The 16,988-nt window shown below is 39.7% G+C and overlaps 1 protein-coding gene across 3 annotated transcripts in view; it reads left to right on the top strand.

Moving 5' to 3' along the window:
- Window positions 1–16,988, top strand: part of nkain2 (sodium/potassium transporting ATPase interacting 2) — an 88,039-nt gene that overhangs the window by 30,762 nt on the left and 40,289 nt on the right. For all 3 annotated transcript variants that reach the window (XM_055044383.1, XM_055044385.1, XM_055044384.1), the window contains exons 2-3: window positions 12,630–12,767; window positions 13,338–13,418. In XM_055044383.1, coding sequence (XP_054900358.1) covers window positions 12,630–12,767; window positions 13,338–13,418 — 219 coding nt within the window. The remainder of the gene's footprint in view (window positions 1–12,629; window positions 12,768–13,337; window positions 13,419–16,988) is intronic.

Here is a 16,988-nt window from a genome sequence, read left to right as displayed (position 1 = left end):
AAAACACAGCCACATTTTCTGCCCCATAACAACCGGCTGGAGGGAGAGAAGTGTCTGGCGTCCACTGATGTAATGAGTACCTGGGGCACAATGAAACCTATTTAAATGATGTGACAGTGGCGGCCGTTTGGTTCATTGTTTGGCCGGAAAACTACAGGTTCTATTCATGTCTCCCATTGAGGCTGGGAGACGAGAGTTAATTTAGGTTTGGCCTCGACCCGCAGACAGGAAATCACACGTGTGTAATTGTCTTCTGAGTTAAGGAGGAAGCCGAAACACTTTGGTGCAAACCAATTGACGAAAAAGTCGCTGATGATTTTTGTAACTGCAGCCAGCTCTCTGCGCTGCTCGAAATTTAGATCAACAGTTTCCCAAAGGTGATGCATTTATTATTTTTTTTACCCTCAAAACCCAACACACACTTTGTAGGCTGGTCACGTGAAGACACACTTGCAACACAGCACAACCACTAATGATGTGGTTGATTTCATTCGCCTCCCTTGTGGTTATTCCGAGAGAGGGAGAGGCCAGTATCTACTTACCAATCGGTGTGTGCGCGAACTTAATGTTCCCCGGCCCGCTGGGCGTCCATCTGTGGGTTTATCTGGTGTCATTCCTACGTTTTTCTCCGAGCACACATGTACACACTCAAAATTACAAAAAAACCCTCGCAAATCACACTGTGTGCGCTGCTATCACTGTGCTCAGGCACACACACAAGCCGGGCCAATGCACTCATCATCAAGCATGCAGACCGGAGCGCACATACATGCACTTACGCAGAAAACAAGAACCCACGAGTACAATGGAGGTACTTCCTAATTCCTCCTATTTATCATGCAGAAACCAAACCTCTCACACACAAGCCTGCACAGTCGCAAGCGCACATTTTATTCTCATAAAAGCACTGCCTGCATAGATCGGCCATTAAGATAGAAGAGCGTATGAATGGAAACCCATTGGTGGGCTTCTAATTCATTTACGGATTGACTGAGGAGAGTTGCTGGGTTTGTGTGGCTGCCTCAAATAGTGACACAGAAACCGATTACGAGAAGGAGGGAACGGTGGAGGTGTGGGGAGGGAAAAGATGGGTAAGAGAGAGATAATAGGAAAGGGGGAACATTGTAAATGGGAAGAGCAGGTAAGAAAGAGGAGAAGATGAAAGAGGGATAGGTAGAGGCGGACGAGCTGTAAACCAGACAAAGAGGACAGGTTTTTATTTTTTATTTTTCTTGGTGGAGGGGAGAGAAAAAAAGAATGAGGAGAGAGGAGAGAGGGAGAGCCACTGGAAGGATGGAAGATAAAGAAGGGGAGAAAAGGCAATAAGCAAAGGAAGCCAAAGCCATTAAAGAGCCAGGAGAGGAGAAGCACAAATTGCATAAGTCCTGACATATGTTGGAAATCGCTGCACCTTTGCTGGGATTCTACCTTACACCGTTTCAGAATCTATGAACAAGCTTTAAATAAGATATCCTTATAGAAGTCTGAAGATAGAGTCATTTTGTCCAGCAATTGCCTTTGCTATTTGTCGTCTTTTATCAAGACCACTCAGAGTTAAGGACAAATAAGGAGGTACAAAAACTTCAGCAACTCAGAGCTTCTTGTTGTTAAAGTTTTCCTACATTAATGTTCGTTCAATCACGGTTTGGGTGCGTCAGGCCAAAAAAGATTGACTCGGTCATTTGACAGAAATTGTACATTTTCCTTACCTGTTATTGGTGATCAGCGGGGCAAAAACAAACAAACAAATAAAAACAAAAGATAAATTAAAAAAACTGTCTGGCAGACAAGAAGGTATCGAAGACTCCAGATTCCCAACTCAATAGTTAGCCTGCGGCATTGCAACGCAAAGATAAGATTCCAGCAAAGAGTTCGAGGAGGCGCTGGGAACAAAAGAAACCGAAGAAGAGCGAGGAAAGAGAGAATTGATGTGTATGATATTAATGGTAATCAGTTGATCAATCACTGCAAATGACGATAAAGAGCTTCTGGTGCAACCTGCAATTATTCCTAATGATACCATTCATCCCAGTATCAGCACACGCCGAGGAGCCACACACACGTTCCTGTTCAAGGCAGGATAATCATATCTGATTGATAGTCTGAGAGAGACGATGTCCTCCAGCTGAGTCTGTGTGTCTGTTTCCATGTTAAGAATAACATAAACATGACTTAAAAAAAAAAGAAAAGCTAAAACCTTCATTTGGTTTTCGCTTTAGTTTCACCCAAATCATAAAGCTCTTACTTATCTTGTTGAATAATTTCTTCACACGTTAAAGGAAGCAAGGATATTCTTTATATCTCTCTTAGTTGGGAGTCTCTTCCCTCAATCCAGTTAATTACAAGTAGTAAGGTTTATATCTTTATTAGTCTAATTAATGTATTTAATTAATAAACAACAAGACAAGATAAAATGAAACGTTCTCCATTGCTGCTCCTACCGAGAATAGGGAATGTTTTCAAGAGCTTTCAAACTAATATCTAAGCCAAATAAGTATTTATTTTTATAATAAGCTTATTGCATTCTCAGAAGAGAGATTTTGACAGCCTACTTTACTAAATTGTGTCCCTGTATTAATACCTGACATGAATATGAGGGTGGTATTCTCGGAGAGACGGAAAAGAAAGAGACATTCAGAGTTTTGAAACGCCACAAAATGTCAATTTCACAAGCACTAGAAGATGTGAACACATCTTTCCATCCTTTAGGGAAGAGAGGAAGCAAGAATGCAGCCAATATATGATTGTAGATAAATCATCTCCAGGCTGCCAGAAAAGGTTTAGAAAATGCAAGGTTTCTGTTGAAGAAAAAAAAAAAAAACTCACATTGAAGGTTTAACTCATATGACGTTCAGTATGGATGAATTTCCAAATTAGCAAAAATAAATAAATAAAAAATAACAATCCGCCAAGAGGAACAAAGGTATTTTGATGTTCCTTGGTCAGAGCTTTTGTTTTTCTGGCCGCAGGGGAGAGTGAAAGTTTTACTAGTTTTCAATTTGTCCCTTTTTCAAAAATTGTGGGATGCCTTGATTGCCCCAATACATCTTCGCTAAACATAATTTAGTGTGATTCTTATGAAGCAATCTGCAATGTAAATTAGACTCCATCCCATAACAAGTAGAAGTAGCATTTTTTTTTTTGGACAGAGTGAGAGCAACGTCCTGGTGACAGAAAAACAAAGGGAGCATTTGCAGAAATAATAAAGACAGAGGGGTGGACAGTCAGAGACACAGACTGCTCCAAATACCAGACTGATTACCCAGTGTTTCTGACATTTAAATGCCACGTTTACATAAAGAAATGTTTCCTAGGAATATTAATCATTCTGCTTAATTTGCAAGGAAATGTGAGGCGCATCCGCGTTGCCACCGGCGGTGAGGAGCTGAAGAATTGAGGAAAAATGAACTTTTGAAGAATTAAATGACAAGTTAAATATGAAGTTAAAACACACTCTATGTAATGACACATAAGTTCTGTTTTTTCTCACTCTTTAAGATAAAATCAGACAAATGTTATGTTTCATGTCTGATTGGATTATCAATTCTTTATTCTAATTGACTAACCCTAGAATAATCAGTATATAACTTGAAATTCTGAAACAAAAATATGATTACTTTCCCTTTAAACAAGTTAGGAAAGCCTCTACAATGTTTTCATGTCTTTTTATGCTCTGATAGGGGAATCAACGTTTGAGTTAAACAGACACACCATTTCCTTGCGTGACATCCTGGAAAATCAAAGACAAGATATCTGGAAGAAAACTGTGGACTTATGAGTTCGATTCTCGGGTCCAATTACCAGATGCCTAAAGGTGTGAGATTCATCTGGAGGCAGTGCGACTGAACCTCAGAAAAAGCAGAAAACATCTTGTCAAAACGTTGGCTGAAGCTGGTAAGGGATAGTTATTATCCACTGTGAAATGAGTCTTTTACCAACTTGAGCAGGAATGCTGCTCAGAGAGGAAGATGCTTTCGCCACAAAGTGCCATAAAAAGGCAGCTTGAAAATGCACTCAGGGTCAAACATCCTGAGATTTGGAGACATGTCCCGACTGATGAAACTGAAAGTAGCTGGATAAGGACCCCTGCTGCATTTGGGGTTTGCAACCCAGAGAGAACAGCAAAACTTGTTAAAAGATGACCAAACCGTTTCACCCAAATCGTAAAACTTAAAGGAGCAGTACCACCAAATATGTAAAATCTGCAATGTTTTCTCTGTCATTATTCTGCCATTTTGGAATTATAAATACATTTGATTTAATTTACTGTCAAAGAGGGAAGAAAACATGAATTGCACATTCACATCTTTTTAGGTCAACAACACATGGCAAGATAGAATAAACCAGCAGACTCAAGGTTATTTCAGCCTGATTGTTATCCTTTAAGTAAATTGTGCAAACACGGTACAGCCCGTTGAGTTAATGGGTAAAAATCATTCTGTCCACCTTGAAACGTCTTCACCGTTCTGCTGGCTCTCAACGTCTGCCAGTGTGTTTTGTTTATTTCTTGCTCAAAGGTGAGCTGGAGCCCGAGTGTATTCCAGAGCTGGAGAACTTCGTCCCGTATCGTTTCTCGCTGAGAATGAAAATAGCAAAAACAGACACCAAGACAAGTGCAGCACAAAGGGAATAAATTTGGTGGTTGAAGTGAATATTTTTCAAAGATAAAGATTTTCACAAAGACGCCTTGTGAGATCCAAACTGCTGTCACTTTTTTTTTTTTTTCCAGTTTCGGGATTATTATAGTAAATTAGGTGAGAAAATGGATTTGGCCTCAGGGCCAGCCAGTTCCTCATCACGTTTCTCAGTAGACTGTCTGGGGACGAAGCATAAAGATGAGTGACCATAATGACAACCCGGCAGCGCTTTCTGTTCGGCGCTTCTTTTATTAAGATACTGCCATCTTGATCCATGTCAGTTGTTTCACATGACATACTCACTGAGTGGCGCTAACTGGCAAACAGCGCCTCCATCCTCTCTGTCCATCTTCTGACTGCTTTGGCAGCCAGATTTGTGAGACCTGACATTATGACAGGCCAACAAAAGTGTGGACCCAAGGAATCGAATGCCAGACGGACGGAGATATGAGCTATGACTAATGTAGTGCCACTGTTTTTAATATAATCTGTGAAGCACTCGTGTGGAGTGGTCATCTTTCATAGGGATGATGAAATTGTGTTTTTCTAGAAGAGATGTTTTATGTCCGAGTTTTGCTGGTGCTTGAGTTCAAGGATTGTCTAACCTAAGAACACGGAGAAATGCTTATTTTACTTAAATAAAATACGTTAAATAATTGAAGAGTTGTTAAAACCTAAAAGAAAAAATATCATCTGTAGTGTTGATAAAAAGCATGCCTCATTCACTAAAAAGAAATATTCCCAGAAGCCTTGTTCTTCTATCTTCCCTATGGAAGAACTGAAAACATGTTAAGTCTATGGCAAACAATACAATCCATCGACAGGAAACAGTGGCAAATACCAACGAAACAAAACAAACAAAGAGTGCGCACACACCAGCCCTGCTTCGTCTGCAGATATTTTCAAAAATGGAGGAGATGAAACAATTCTGAAATAGCGCAGCAGAACTGCGAATTCATTTAAAAATCAAAAACTGGCTTTCTGAAGGAAACCAAATCTTCAGGATCCATTTCTGAAAATGTGAATTTCTCCAAGAACAAGCCATTTTATCCCCCAATATATGTTCATATTAATTTAGAGAATCCTGTAAGATTCACAAAAAGTTGAGAATTTCACAACTTTGATGCAGATCTTTCTTATCTACATTAAGTATTTTTTCCAAAAGTGGAAAATATAAATATCAACTAGCAGTGAAGTTCTTTACAAGTGGAGGGAATATTAGTTTAGTGCTATTTTTAACATGGAAACAGAATAAGAGGACAATATTCCTCTTGCTCCCTGTTAGGAGCAAGAGGAATATTGCTCCTAACAATATTCCCTGTTAGGAGCAAGAGGAATAACTGTGGAATAATATTTAATACTTGTGAGCTTGCAAACATATTTGATTGCTTAGGCTGACCAAAACGTTTTAGTGATTACAAATTAAGCAACACTGGACTACATGTAGCTAATGATCTGGTTACATTCTAGCATAAACTTGGGGAAACTTACCCCAGAGTTCAATCTCTTGCTAAGCTCTAGGCCATTATCTTCCTAAGTGTTTTTAATTCTGGCGTTCTGTTTGCAGTCGGGAAAGTTTTCCAGCTTCTAAGTCCACAAGTGGCTTTCCTGTATAGGCAACTCGAATGAGAATTTCAGGTGAAACTTTATGCATAAGTGACTCAGGAAATTATGCCCATTACAGATACGATTGAACAGTTCTGATGACGGTGAGTGGGCCTGAATGGGGGAAATTGGATATTTAATGGAGAGATTTTCACCTGTGATCGTCATTGTGCCTCTCTGTCGGCGCTCACACTTTGTCTCCCTCTTTCACTTCATTCTCCCTCTCTTCTCATTTCTTTTCATCTGGTCGCTCTTGCTTTGCTCATCCTGTCTTCCCCCCCGCCCTGCTGTCCTATCTGTTTTCTCTGGGAGTAGCCCAAGTAGCCACAAATGCTCCCTAATAGCCTCCAATGGAGATGAATTGATCCCTGTGTGAAAAAAAGATCAATGGGAGATTGCTTTTTTCTGCACACAGTTTTGTAATGTGCATGCTGGAGGATTTAATTAAGTTAACAATAAACTTTATTGGCAGGATAAAAGTTAATGATAACAGAGGCAGACATAAATATAGGTTCAGTGAGAAATGACAGGTAGGTTCGAAGAGCGTTCACTTCAGTGTGATTCTTCTTGTTGTACGTGTTGATAGTCGTGATTCGTCCTGTGTGATTCATGAAAGCAATTTTGGACATTTTTGAGCTTCTTCTGGCCGTGCTGAGCTCCACTTTCGATATCACCTCTCGTCTCCCACCGCTTTCGCCGGTCTCTTCGAACTGGTCTTTGCCTCCCTCGTTCCTGCACTCCGTGTCCCTCGCTCCCTCTCTCCTCCGTCCTGTAATGGGTTGAGGAGGAGAATTTGATCAGCAGTTTCCAAAGGTCACACAACCAGGCGAGAAGTCTCTGCCAAAGAGCCGAGGGAACGAGGCGCGAAGGAAGCAAGAGGAGAGAGAGCACGAGAAGGACGCCGCTTTTACAAAACTATTCACACCTACGACTGACATTTTTAATATCTTGTCACATAGCAGCCACAGTCAAATCCTCTTTGAAAGACCAACAGAAAATAGTAACTGATAGGTGGCTGGGGAAGGAAAGTGCCTCACAATCTCTTTGAAAAATACATTTCTGAAAGTGAATATTTTGACTATATTAGCTGGAGAGCATCGCTGAACATTCATTTTCAGTTCTTCCCAACGGTCTCTGGATTTCAGTTGTCCTATATACTTACTATATACATTTGATGGACTGAATAGTGCTTCCCAGATGCTTGATATATATATTTTTTATAACCCAACCCTGTCTTATCCTTGCATCATTTTCCATCCACTACAGAGTTTTTCTCTTCTCTCTTCTTGTTTATCTGTCACATAAAATCCCACCTAAACACATTGAATTTAAATGTGCTTTTTTGTGTTATAAAATGTTAGAAAAACAATAACAAAAACAAACAAAGCTGTAGCAAAACTTTGGCTAAGCAGGTAGGAGAGAAGTGCAGAGAGAAGAGATGGAATATTGGCAACGGAGACAGTGGAAGTAGTAGCGAAGGAGGGGGCGAGTGTGTGCAGTAATGGAGGGAAAATGGGAGGAGGCAGATGAGGTAATTTACTGTTTTATGACACAACATGTCTGGTAACAGATGAACACATATTAAATATGTAGGAGAGCAGAGTAAGGAGAGCGGGGGCTGATGAGATGATTTGGAAAAGAGGGATGGGAGGAAATGAACAAGTGGAGAATAAGAATCAAACAAAAAAAAACCTCAAAAACGAGTGGCCAGGTGAAGAAGGAGCTGTGGCAGAGGACAGCCTGTGACGATTCATTTCGTTCACTTACTGATTCTGTCTCATCATCCTTCCCGGCGACAGCCGCATCTTAATCACCCCCTGATCTCCTCATGCCCTCTCATCAGAGCGCCCAGCCTTTCTCTCACCCTGTCTTATTTCCATCTCTTTTCCTACTTAGGATAAAAGACACTTTCATCCCTCTGCAGGGCCTCATAATAGTCACAGTGAGACTAAACTGTCTGGAGCAATAATAACTCTTTCTTATCATTCTATCATTCATAATCAAACAGAGCAAAATTTTTCCCAAAAGCAGCGGAGGCTCCTTCCCTCCCGCCTCCACTGCCCCCTTCATCAGACACTAATCTATTCAGAGGCTGTTTGAGCATCGCTCTCTCTGTAACAGCAGCTACAAATGTGGTCTATTTGCGGCCAAGGAGAAGAATTGGGTAACTAAATATAACATGCAAACCTCCTGCCTGCTTTTTAGTTTTCATTTGTATTTTTAGATGCAGGCACCGAAGTGGTGCTGCTTTTTGACCCTCCCGCCTAAAACGATTCAGACCGACTTAAGGGCGTTATGAAGTTCACTTTGTAGATTTTTTATTCATTTATTTTATTTTTTTTTAGATGAAGCTGTTTCTGTTGAACAGTCATAATTACCAGGGCATATTATGTTATGATTACATCTATATACAGCATACAAACCAATGTTTCCAGGCAAGGAGAATGAAGCTACAGGCAAGCTAGCCGTTACATGTGAGCTGTGTGGAGAAAATATTCCGGAATATTTTGAGGCAGTCCTTTTTACAAAAAACAAAAACAAAAAAAAACAAAATGATCTCCATAATGAAGTGTGCATTATTCAAGCCAGCAAAAGAGTGTGAAGGTAAGCAGGTTGACTGAAGGCGGCATACCAAGTCCTTCTCTGCTTTCTCAACCACGCTCATACTAAACAATGATACACCGAGTAAAACTCCCAAAGGCATTTGGAAATATGTACAGTGAAATTCAGCCATCTTTCTAAATCTTTTTGCCTGGAACACACGATGTCCACTGGTGGGTTCTTCGGTTGCAGCGCAGGACAAGCTTAATGTAGCTTTGCTCCGAGCGACAGCGCCGAAATGAACATCTCTCTCTGCAGCTTCAAAGTGAGTCGCAGCAGATCCCGCAGGACCATGCAAGGCAGCTTGAAGCGCCACCTGTACACCGCACAGTCTTTCATCAGCCGCATGTATGGCAGAAAACCTACCATATCTGCTAATGTATCTGCTGCTACCGAATAGACGTCTCATTATATCCCTCCCTCCGTTTCCTCTTGGATTTAATGTTACAGGGAAACCGAGGCGATTTCACACTTTATTCAAAGCTTTCCAGTCGTTTGATAGGTGCAAAGGATGCCGACTTAAGGGGGCCTGTGAGCATGCTTTCATTCTTTCTTCCTTTTGTTCTTTTTTTTATGTGTGTCTGTCAGGAGAACTGAGAGGCCGGATAACAAAGAACGACAAAACCGAGGAGGCTGATGTTGGTTGTTTTGGCAGCTGAGCCATGTAATGAGAATTTCACGTGAAAAGATGAGTGCGACTCAGAGGAACAGATGGTTGGGTTATTGCTCTTATATGTTCCTATATTAGCCGAAGTTAAAGAAATCTGCAGCGGGGAACATTTAGTTTTGTCATAACTGATCCATCACCTTAACATCTTCTTTATCCCCCGCTCTTGCATTTTGTGTAGCTTAAGAGTTATTTTGGGGCATTGCCAGTAAATAAATGCATCCCCAGCTGGAGCGAAGACTGTTTATATTATTGGCGATGAAAGAAGTGGGGGAGGACCCGGGGGCCTCTGTAATGGGCTGGGAGGCCTTTGACTTTTTTCTAATGGCCTCCGTTTCTGTGTGTGTGTCCATGCTTTGCGAGAGAGGCACACAGTTGCAGCACTTTATAATTGTCAATAGGAGGACACACTTCCACATAATACAATGAAGCAAGCACACAAAGAAGCTGAGAAAGAGAGCCTGCGCATAAAGGCTAGTCACACAAAGAGGCACAATGTCCCTCATTCGTCTTTTCTATCTTTTTCCTTCCTTGCCCACACACACACACACACACGCACACACACACACGCATGCCGTGCACTCTGTGGTGCCAGCTGGGCCCAGTGTGTCCAGTAACAGCAGGTGCTGTCAAGTGCAAGCACAACAGACCTCCCATGACATGGAAACACACACACACACCCACAGGAATGGATCCACATATGTCACCACACCAAACAGAATAATTCATCCACCTTCTTCTTCCTCTTTTAATTCCTACAATCACTGCCTTGTAATTAAAACTCATATCTGATTGGTTTTGTATCGCTCTGTATTCAGACACAAAGTGTGTGCGCGTGTGTGTGTTTTCCATTTGGCTGCAGTGTTACCATATGGCCTCACATTAGGGCTCTCTAGACTCATTCGTGCAGAAAGTCGTGTGCCAAGAGAATAGAGATAACTCAGAATAACATTATCTCTCTTTTGTTTTTTTAAGTTAAAGTTAGTTTTGTATTTTCTCCGCTTGCGTCTTTCTTGTTTCTCTGTGTCGTCACCTCGATAACGCCCTCTCCCTGTGTCTGGAAGTTCATAAATCTAGCAGCGCTGCACCGACTTCATTAACCATCTCAGCATGAGGCTCTAGTGACTGAAGGATAATAATCCCAAACACACACACACACACACCCACACACACACACACAAACACTGTGCTCACTCCACACTGTGCGCTTGAAAGCAATGTACGCACAGCTGATTACAATTTACTTCATTACAATGAAGCATTTGGGATTCAAGGTATATTCTGATTAACATCTCCCTTCTTCTTGAGGGATTTCATAATAATGGTGCACATGTATTTGAAATTTAGTGCAAAAGTAGGCCTACAACAAACCCCTTGGGGCCAAATTACATTAAATAGAGCTTTTGGTTTAAACAATGTAAAAATTAGGTTGAAATGTGACAAGTAGAATATGTCATCGAAAAGATGTCTGTGTATGTCTAAATTTATTGAAGTCATGGTAAATGTTTCGCAGTCATTTGCACTGTTACTCATTTGTACTGTTTTTCTGTACTGCACTGTTTATAATTAAAAAGACAAACACTGTGTTGTCATTTTGAAGTTTAATACACATAATGCACATAAAAAAACTGCATGCGCTTTTTATTTCTGATAACTATACAGTATATTTTTATTGTGATGTGTATATTGTTGTGTATTTTGTTTTTTATTTGATTCACCAATAACAGAAGAAATGTAAAAACCCTTTGATGAAACACCTTTCATTTCATTTCAGCATTATTTATGTTAACTGTACACTTAAGTTGAATAATAGTGAATATTATTACCTGAAATAAAGTTAAACTTTCCAAGCAAAATCATTCTGACATTTCAAACGGTTGAAAATGTCAGAATATCAGTCTTTAAAAAAAAAAAATAGATCTCTGGTTGTAGAAATGTATCAGATTTTATTATGTATAATTTGAGAAGATGTTGGCAGCATTACAGAAAGCAAAGGTGCCTTAAAAATGGATTAAAAGACAAAACAGAAACTGGTTTACGTGGCTGTGAAATGTCCCACAGTAAAGTACAGTGATGCTGGCATCCTGACCCGAGATTGCTTCCCTTCAAACCGAAGCAGTATGAATGAAATCATGAGCCGAACAAAATATCATAAAAAAGGCCATAAAAATCACAAAAATCTGACTCTGATGTGTTTTATCAGTTTGTGGAGCAGCGAGAAGCTTAATAGCAGCGAAGTCGTCTTTATTTATTCTGTCTTGACCAAAAGAGGTAAACTTTGTACGTTTCTGAACTCATGGGATACTTGTGAGAAACATACCTAAAAACCTCCTCGTAGTTTTAAGTCAGAGTATATGTCTGTGTGTATGCCTGTGATAAAATGTTGGCCTAATGGTCTTTGTGATTTTGTAAGTGCGTTGAAAGTCAGCTGCCCAGTAATAGTGGAAAAAGTCGTGCTTGATTTAATTAAATCTTGTTTCCAAGGAGCTTGCAGTTCTTCTCATTATTTTAAGTGGTCTTGCACAAGACTGTTTTCAGAGAAAATTTATTTTACTTTTATTTTGTTTAGACTTATCCCTGACCTATGAATCATTCAAGCATAAGATTGAATCAAAACTGAAGACGTTGGTGGTTTAAATCCAAACATGAGCATACAATCTTTGGCAATTTTGTTTTTTTTTTTATTTATTTGACCTGCTCTTCTTCCTGAGTTTAGCCGGCCCATTTGGATATCAAATGGACTTTGAAAAAAGGTGTGCAAAAGTCTGGAAAAATTTTTTGAAGAACCTTTTTCTTTCTATCTATACCTGACGGAGCTGTCTACTCAGATGCTTTGTTTGGTTCTGGCCACTTTGACCGTCCATTTACACCGTTTTTTGTTTGCTGTGTTGTTCATCAGACTTTTGACCAACTATATTTGTGATTTTGAAACTATAACCTATTAGAAACTTTGTTAAAATCAAACACAGTTGAGCAGAAGACACCACTTCCTTTTAACTTCAATGTTGATTCAGTTTCCGTTCTTTGACTCACGCCTTTTCAACATTTTATGTAAATCAGTATGGTATCGTTTCACAGCTATCAGATTGTTTTAACAGTCTCCTGTGTCCCTCCCACAGGTTAGCGTGCTGGAGCGCCAGGTGATCGATTTCCTGGGCTACCAATGGGCTCCCATCTTGACCAACTTCCTACACATCATTGTTGTAATCCTGGGCCTGTTCGGCACCATTCAGTTCAGGCCCAAATATGTCACTGGGGTAAGTTTTGCACACTCGACAAAAAAAAAAAAAAAAACAACCCACACAGTAAGCTATATCATGAATTTATCAAAAGCCTGTTGTTCAGTAATACTGGTCCCTGCTTTAAGAATTATGATTTTGAGTGATCCTGAAGTCACAGTTTTAATGTTAGGATCTTTTTTATCCCAGAGGACCTCAATCTAGAAACGACTTTACTCTTACAGACAATGCTTAGAGAGATGACTCAGACGATAGAAGCTGTATAAATCTTTTCTGTTCTTCTTTCCGTCCTATAAATCTCTTTTTCACGTACAGAAACTCACCATCCATTCTCTCGTCCTGTCGGATTTGATTCAGGAGATTGGTTGCGCTCTCTGCTGTTGTTTTTCTTTGTCTTGCATTTTAATAACATCAAAAGCAGAAACTCTATCTTCTTTTTTCTTCTTCTACTTCTTCCTCCATCTCACTCGCTCCACAAGCAAGACGTGACCATGTTTTCCTTTTAATTAAGCCAAACCACAGCTTGTCGGATCTTCTTTTCTGTGTCTGACTCCTCTCTCCTCCGTGTGTCTCCCTCTGTGTGCGCAGTATGCAGCCTGGCTCGTCGTCTGGATGACCTGGAATGTTTTCATCATTTGTTTTTACCTGGAGGTTGGAGATCTGTCCAGAGTAAGCAAACTTTTTTTTTTCTTTCGTTCTTTCTTGTCGAAACATTTCTGTCGCACACGTCTGGAATAAGAACAACTCTCGCCGAGTTTTGCCATTGTTGTTTGAGAAATTTCTGAGGCGAAATCTAAGACATCCTGATTAGAAAGCAGAGTTCAAACTAGTCAATAAATTCCTATGAAAGGGAAAAGCCCAGCAGTGCATTGATTCCTTTAAGTAGAGTTGTTCCTCACCCTCGTATGTCTTGCTCCTCTCTGCTGCAGCCGTTATCCAGAAAGCAGTAAACACTTTCCTGAGACAATCTGTTCAAACGTGGGCAATCACCTGAACAACCCTGCTGTCACCAACACCAAATTACTCAGCAGGTCTTGTGTGCTGCTAAAATTATGCATAATATGGCTCTTTGTGAGAGTATTCTTTTCTTTTTCCACATTTGCGTTACCTGGTCAACTAGTGGCAAAAACAAGTAAAAATTGTTTATAATTCTCTCAAGTTGAAAGCCAGTTGAACACATAATACAAACACAGCCGAGCAATGAAGTTCTGGATTTTCGCAGCAGGATTTAACAGGACACACATTTAGGACTCAGTCTTATTGTTTTCTCCTCATATTTGCCACTCATTGGATCACTAAATGTCATATTCTGCTTCTGTCACCTTAAACAATTACAATGTTTACCAGTGAAGGCAAATATAGTGATGTGCTGCTCTGTAGGTGCATTTTATGAAATAACAAATATGATTGGACTCATTATAGCTCAGGATTGCCAGACCATAAGGCTTTTTTATAAAAATTTTTTTTCAAAACCATTTGGCTCAAAATGATCATTGATTATTTTTGAAACTGAAATCTGCCTTTTCCTGAAAGCTCTGGATTTCCATGTGTTTTATTGTTGCTAAATATTTTGTGTACCTGTGAGAGCAGCAGGCACCGGCTCAAGTAAATTTCAAAAGGTTGCCTTTATGCTTCAGTGTAGCAGCACCGATAGCTCTAACGAAAGATCATTTCTAAATAATTAAGCCCCCGTGTTGAATAAAGATGACAGTGGTGTCCTTGAATGGGAAAAGTCATTTGATTTTAGCTGGAAACCATCTCTAGCTGCTTTGACAGACTCTGCTTTTATGCGCTACTTTAGATTAGACACATTTATTCATCCAGCTGTTAGATGTGTTAATTTACACCTTGAATCACCTTCTACGGGCTTAGAATGACAACTGATCCCACAGTGGTTTGCCCAACTAGGACAAATAAACCTTTCTTCAACTTTAAGCGTATTCTTTTTTTGAATCTTCTCATCAGCCTTTCATTACTGATTGTTTCTATTACCGTTAGAGGTGACGTCACACTGTGTGAGAGTTCAGTTACTGTAAAACAGCGATTTAGGATCGGCTTAAAAAAAAAAGAAAAAAAATCATTTTCTTTAGTGTTTATATTGGCAATTAGTGTGGTAAAGCCAGTTTCTGCGTGTTTTTTCTAGAAAATGTAGATCAGTAGACCTACACCCAAATAATAAAGCTCATGATAATTTTACTTCATAGAAACGACTGCAACACCGGAGCTTACAAGAGAGCGATGATGTCATTCTGAAATCCATCTGACATAAAGTACAACAAACCAGAGACTTAATGAATAAATACATATTAGATTTATGGAAATACCTTGGAAATATCAAGGAAGATTAGACATTTGAACTAAGTAAGTACTTTAAGCAATAAAGTCAATTATTCCACAACAGCAGACAAAGATTTATTTGATTTACATAACTGTCTGCTGAATTCTTCACATGAAGTGGATGAATTATAACCACATAAAACATGAGTTGTGGAAATGTTTTCAGATTGAGGAGAGTCACGGCAGTAAGCATTTTTCTGAAACCTCATTTTATACTGTAGACAGATGCAGATGAACATCAAAACCCATCAATCAGTCTGGATTTAGATGAAATCCCTGTGTATGAGAACAGAAAACTACATCTACTGTAAAGAGTGACACTATTTTCTGCCACTGCTGTAAAGAGATTAAGTCCATCAGAATAAGTTATCGCTGCTAAATCAAAGAATGTAATTAGGTTTTACACACTGGCGTCTTCAGTGGCTAACAGTAACAAAAACTCTGCAGTCTCTTGTGTTTTCACTGTACACACTGAGTCTAGTACATCTGGTATAAACTGGATAATTTTGAGGATGTTTTGACGTCTAAAACTCAAAGGGGATGGAGTTCCTTTTTATCAACACAATACATGTTTATTTTAACTGAAGTTTAATCAACTTTGACAGTGGATTAACACAATCAGTACCTCCATAAAGAGTCAAAATCAGTGGATGAGTGTGTTGATTATGTTTGATTGCGCTGCGCTGTGAAAAAAAAAAAAGAACAAAGATTTTCCCACCATAATTTTCAGCGATTTACTTCATTCTGCTTCTGTGACATGTTTCTTATTGGTTTGTTAAATCGCATCAAATTGCATTTCCCAAACACACATCATTCTTATTCTTCGTCTTATTGCTCCCCCCTTCTTTCCAATCATAACCACGATTTGTCGGGACTTGAGTAAATGCTGCAGTTGATTTTATTTTTTTTATCAGCTCTTTCTCTCTTAGGTGCCGACCCCGGGTCGATAGACTCACTCCCCCCTTTGACAGTCACACACACACACACACGCACACACCCACACACACACACACACACACACACGCACTGCGAGCCTTGTTAAGTTTTGTTGCCATCCAGACAGTACCTAAAAGTTTTACAGTGAGCCATACACCCTCTGTCTGTGTTTCATTGATCTCAAGTTTTAATGACATTTAGACCTTTACTCTCCTCATTGCCCAGCAGTTGTAAAAAAATAAAATAAAAATAAGAAGAAAAAAAAACTCACTGTTTTGGAGTGAGAGAGCTGATGCTTTGGGTTTTTTTGTTTTTTTCCCCTTAATCATATCAGTCAGTATGAGCCAGTTTATTCATTCTGGTGTTAAATTACAAAAGTGATTTGAAATTGGTTTTATCTCCCTTGACCAGAATCAAAATGTGGATTTTATTAACAGCAAAGCACCCTGTTAATTACCAACACATTTATCAATTATCTCCTGACCAATTAGAGTCAAGCACGCCCAGATCAGACGGCAAACAGCTTTTTTTTTTTAATGACCAGAGGCTGTTTGTCGCTCAAGGACTCGAAGACCTTGACCCAGTTAGTGTTGGAAAAGGGGGCCACAAAGTCCCAGTCACCCCCCTCGTTACTCTGACTGGTTCCACCAGCTGCTGTGCAGCGTGAGACGCACAGACCAGCTCCAGATGCTGGGTTTGTTTACTGATCTGGGGGCTAATATTGCACTGAGTCACACATTAAACACATTTGGCTGTGGAGTGATTATCTTTTTATCGCTATAGAAAATCCCACTATAGCAGAATGGTTTTCTGAACTTTACACAGCTGCTGTTGGAAGACGATGTGTTTATTACATTAGAGATTGACATATTTTCGACACTGGAAGCCGACAGAAATTCCTGTACAAAAGAAACTTTTATTTATTTTTGCATTTAACAATTAAAGTCTAGCAATGTAAAGAAGAAA

Source organism: Poeciliopsis prolifica, unplaced genomic scaffold (genome assembly GCF_027474105.1).
Source record: "Poeciliopsis prolifica strain line A6 unplaced genomic scaffold, Auburn_PproV2 SCAFFOLD020, whole genome shotgun sequence".
Classification (NCBI taxonomy): Eukaryota; Metazoa; Chordata; class Actinopteri; order Cyprinodontiformes; family Poeciliidae; genus Poeciliopsis; species Poeciliopsis prolifica.
Note: the sequence above shows the minus strand (reverse complement) of the source record. Positions and strands in the feature narration are given on the sequence as shown.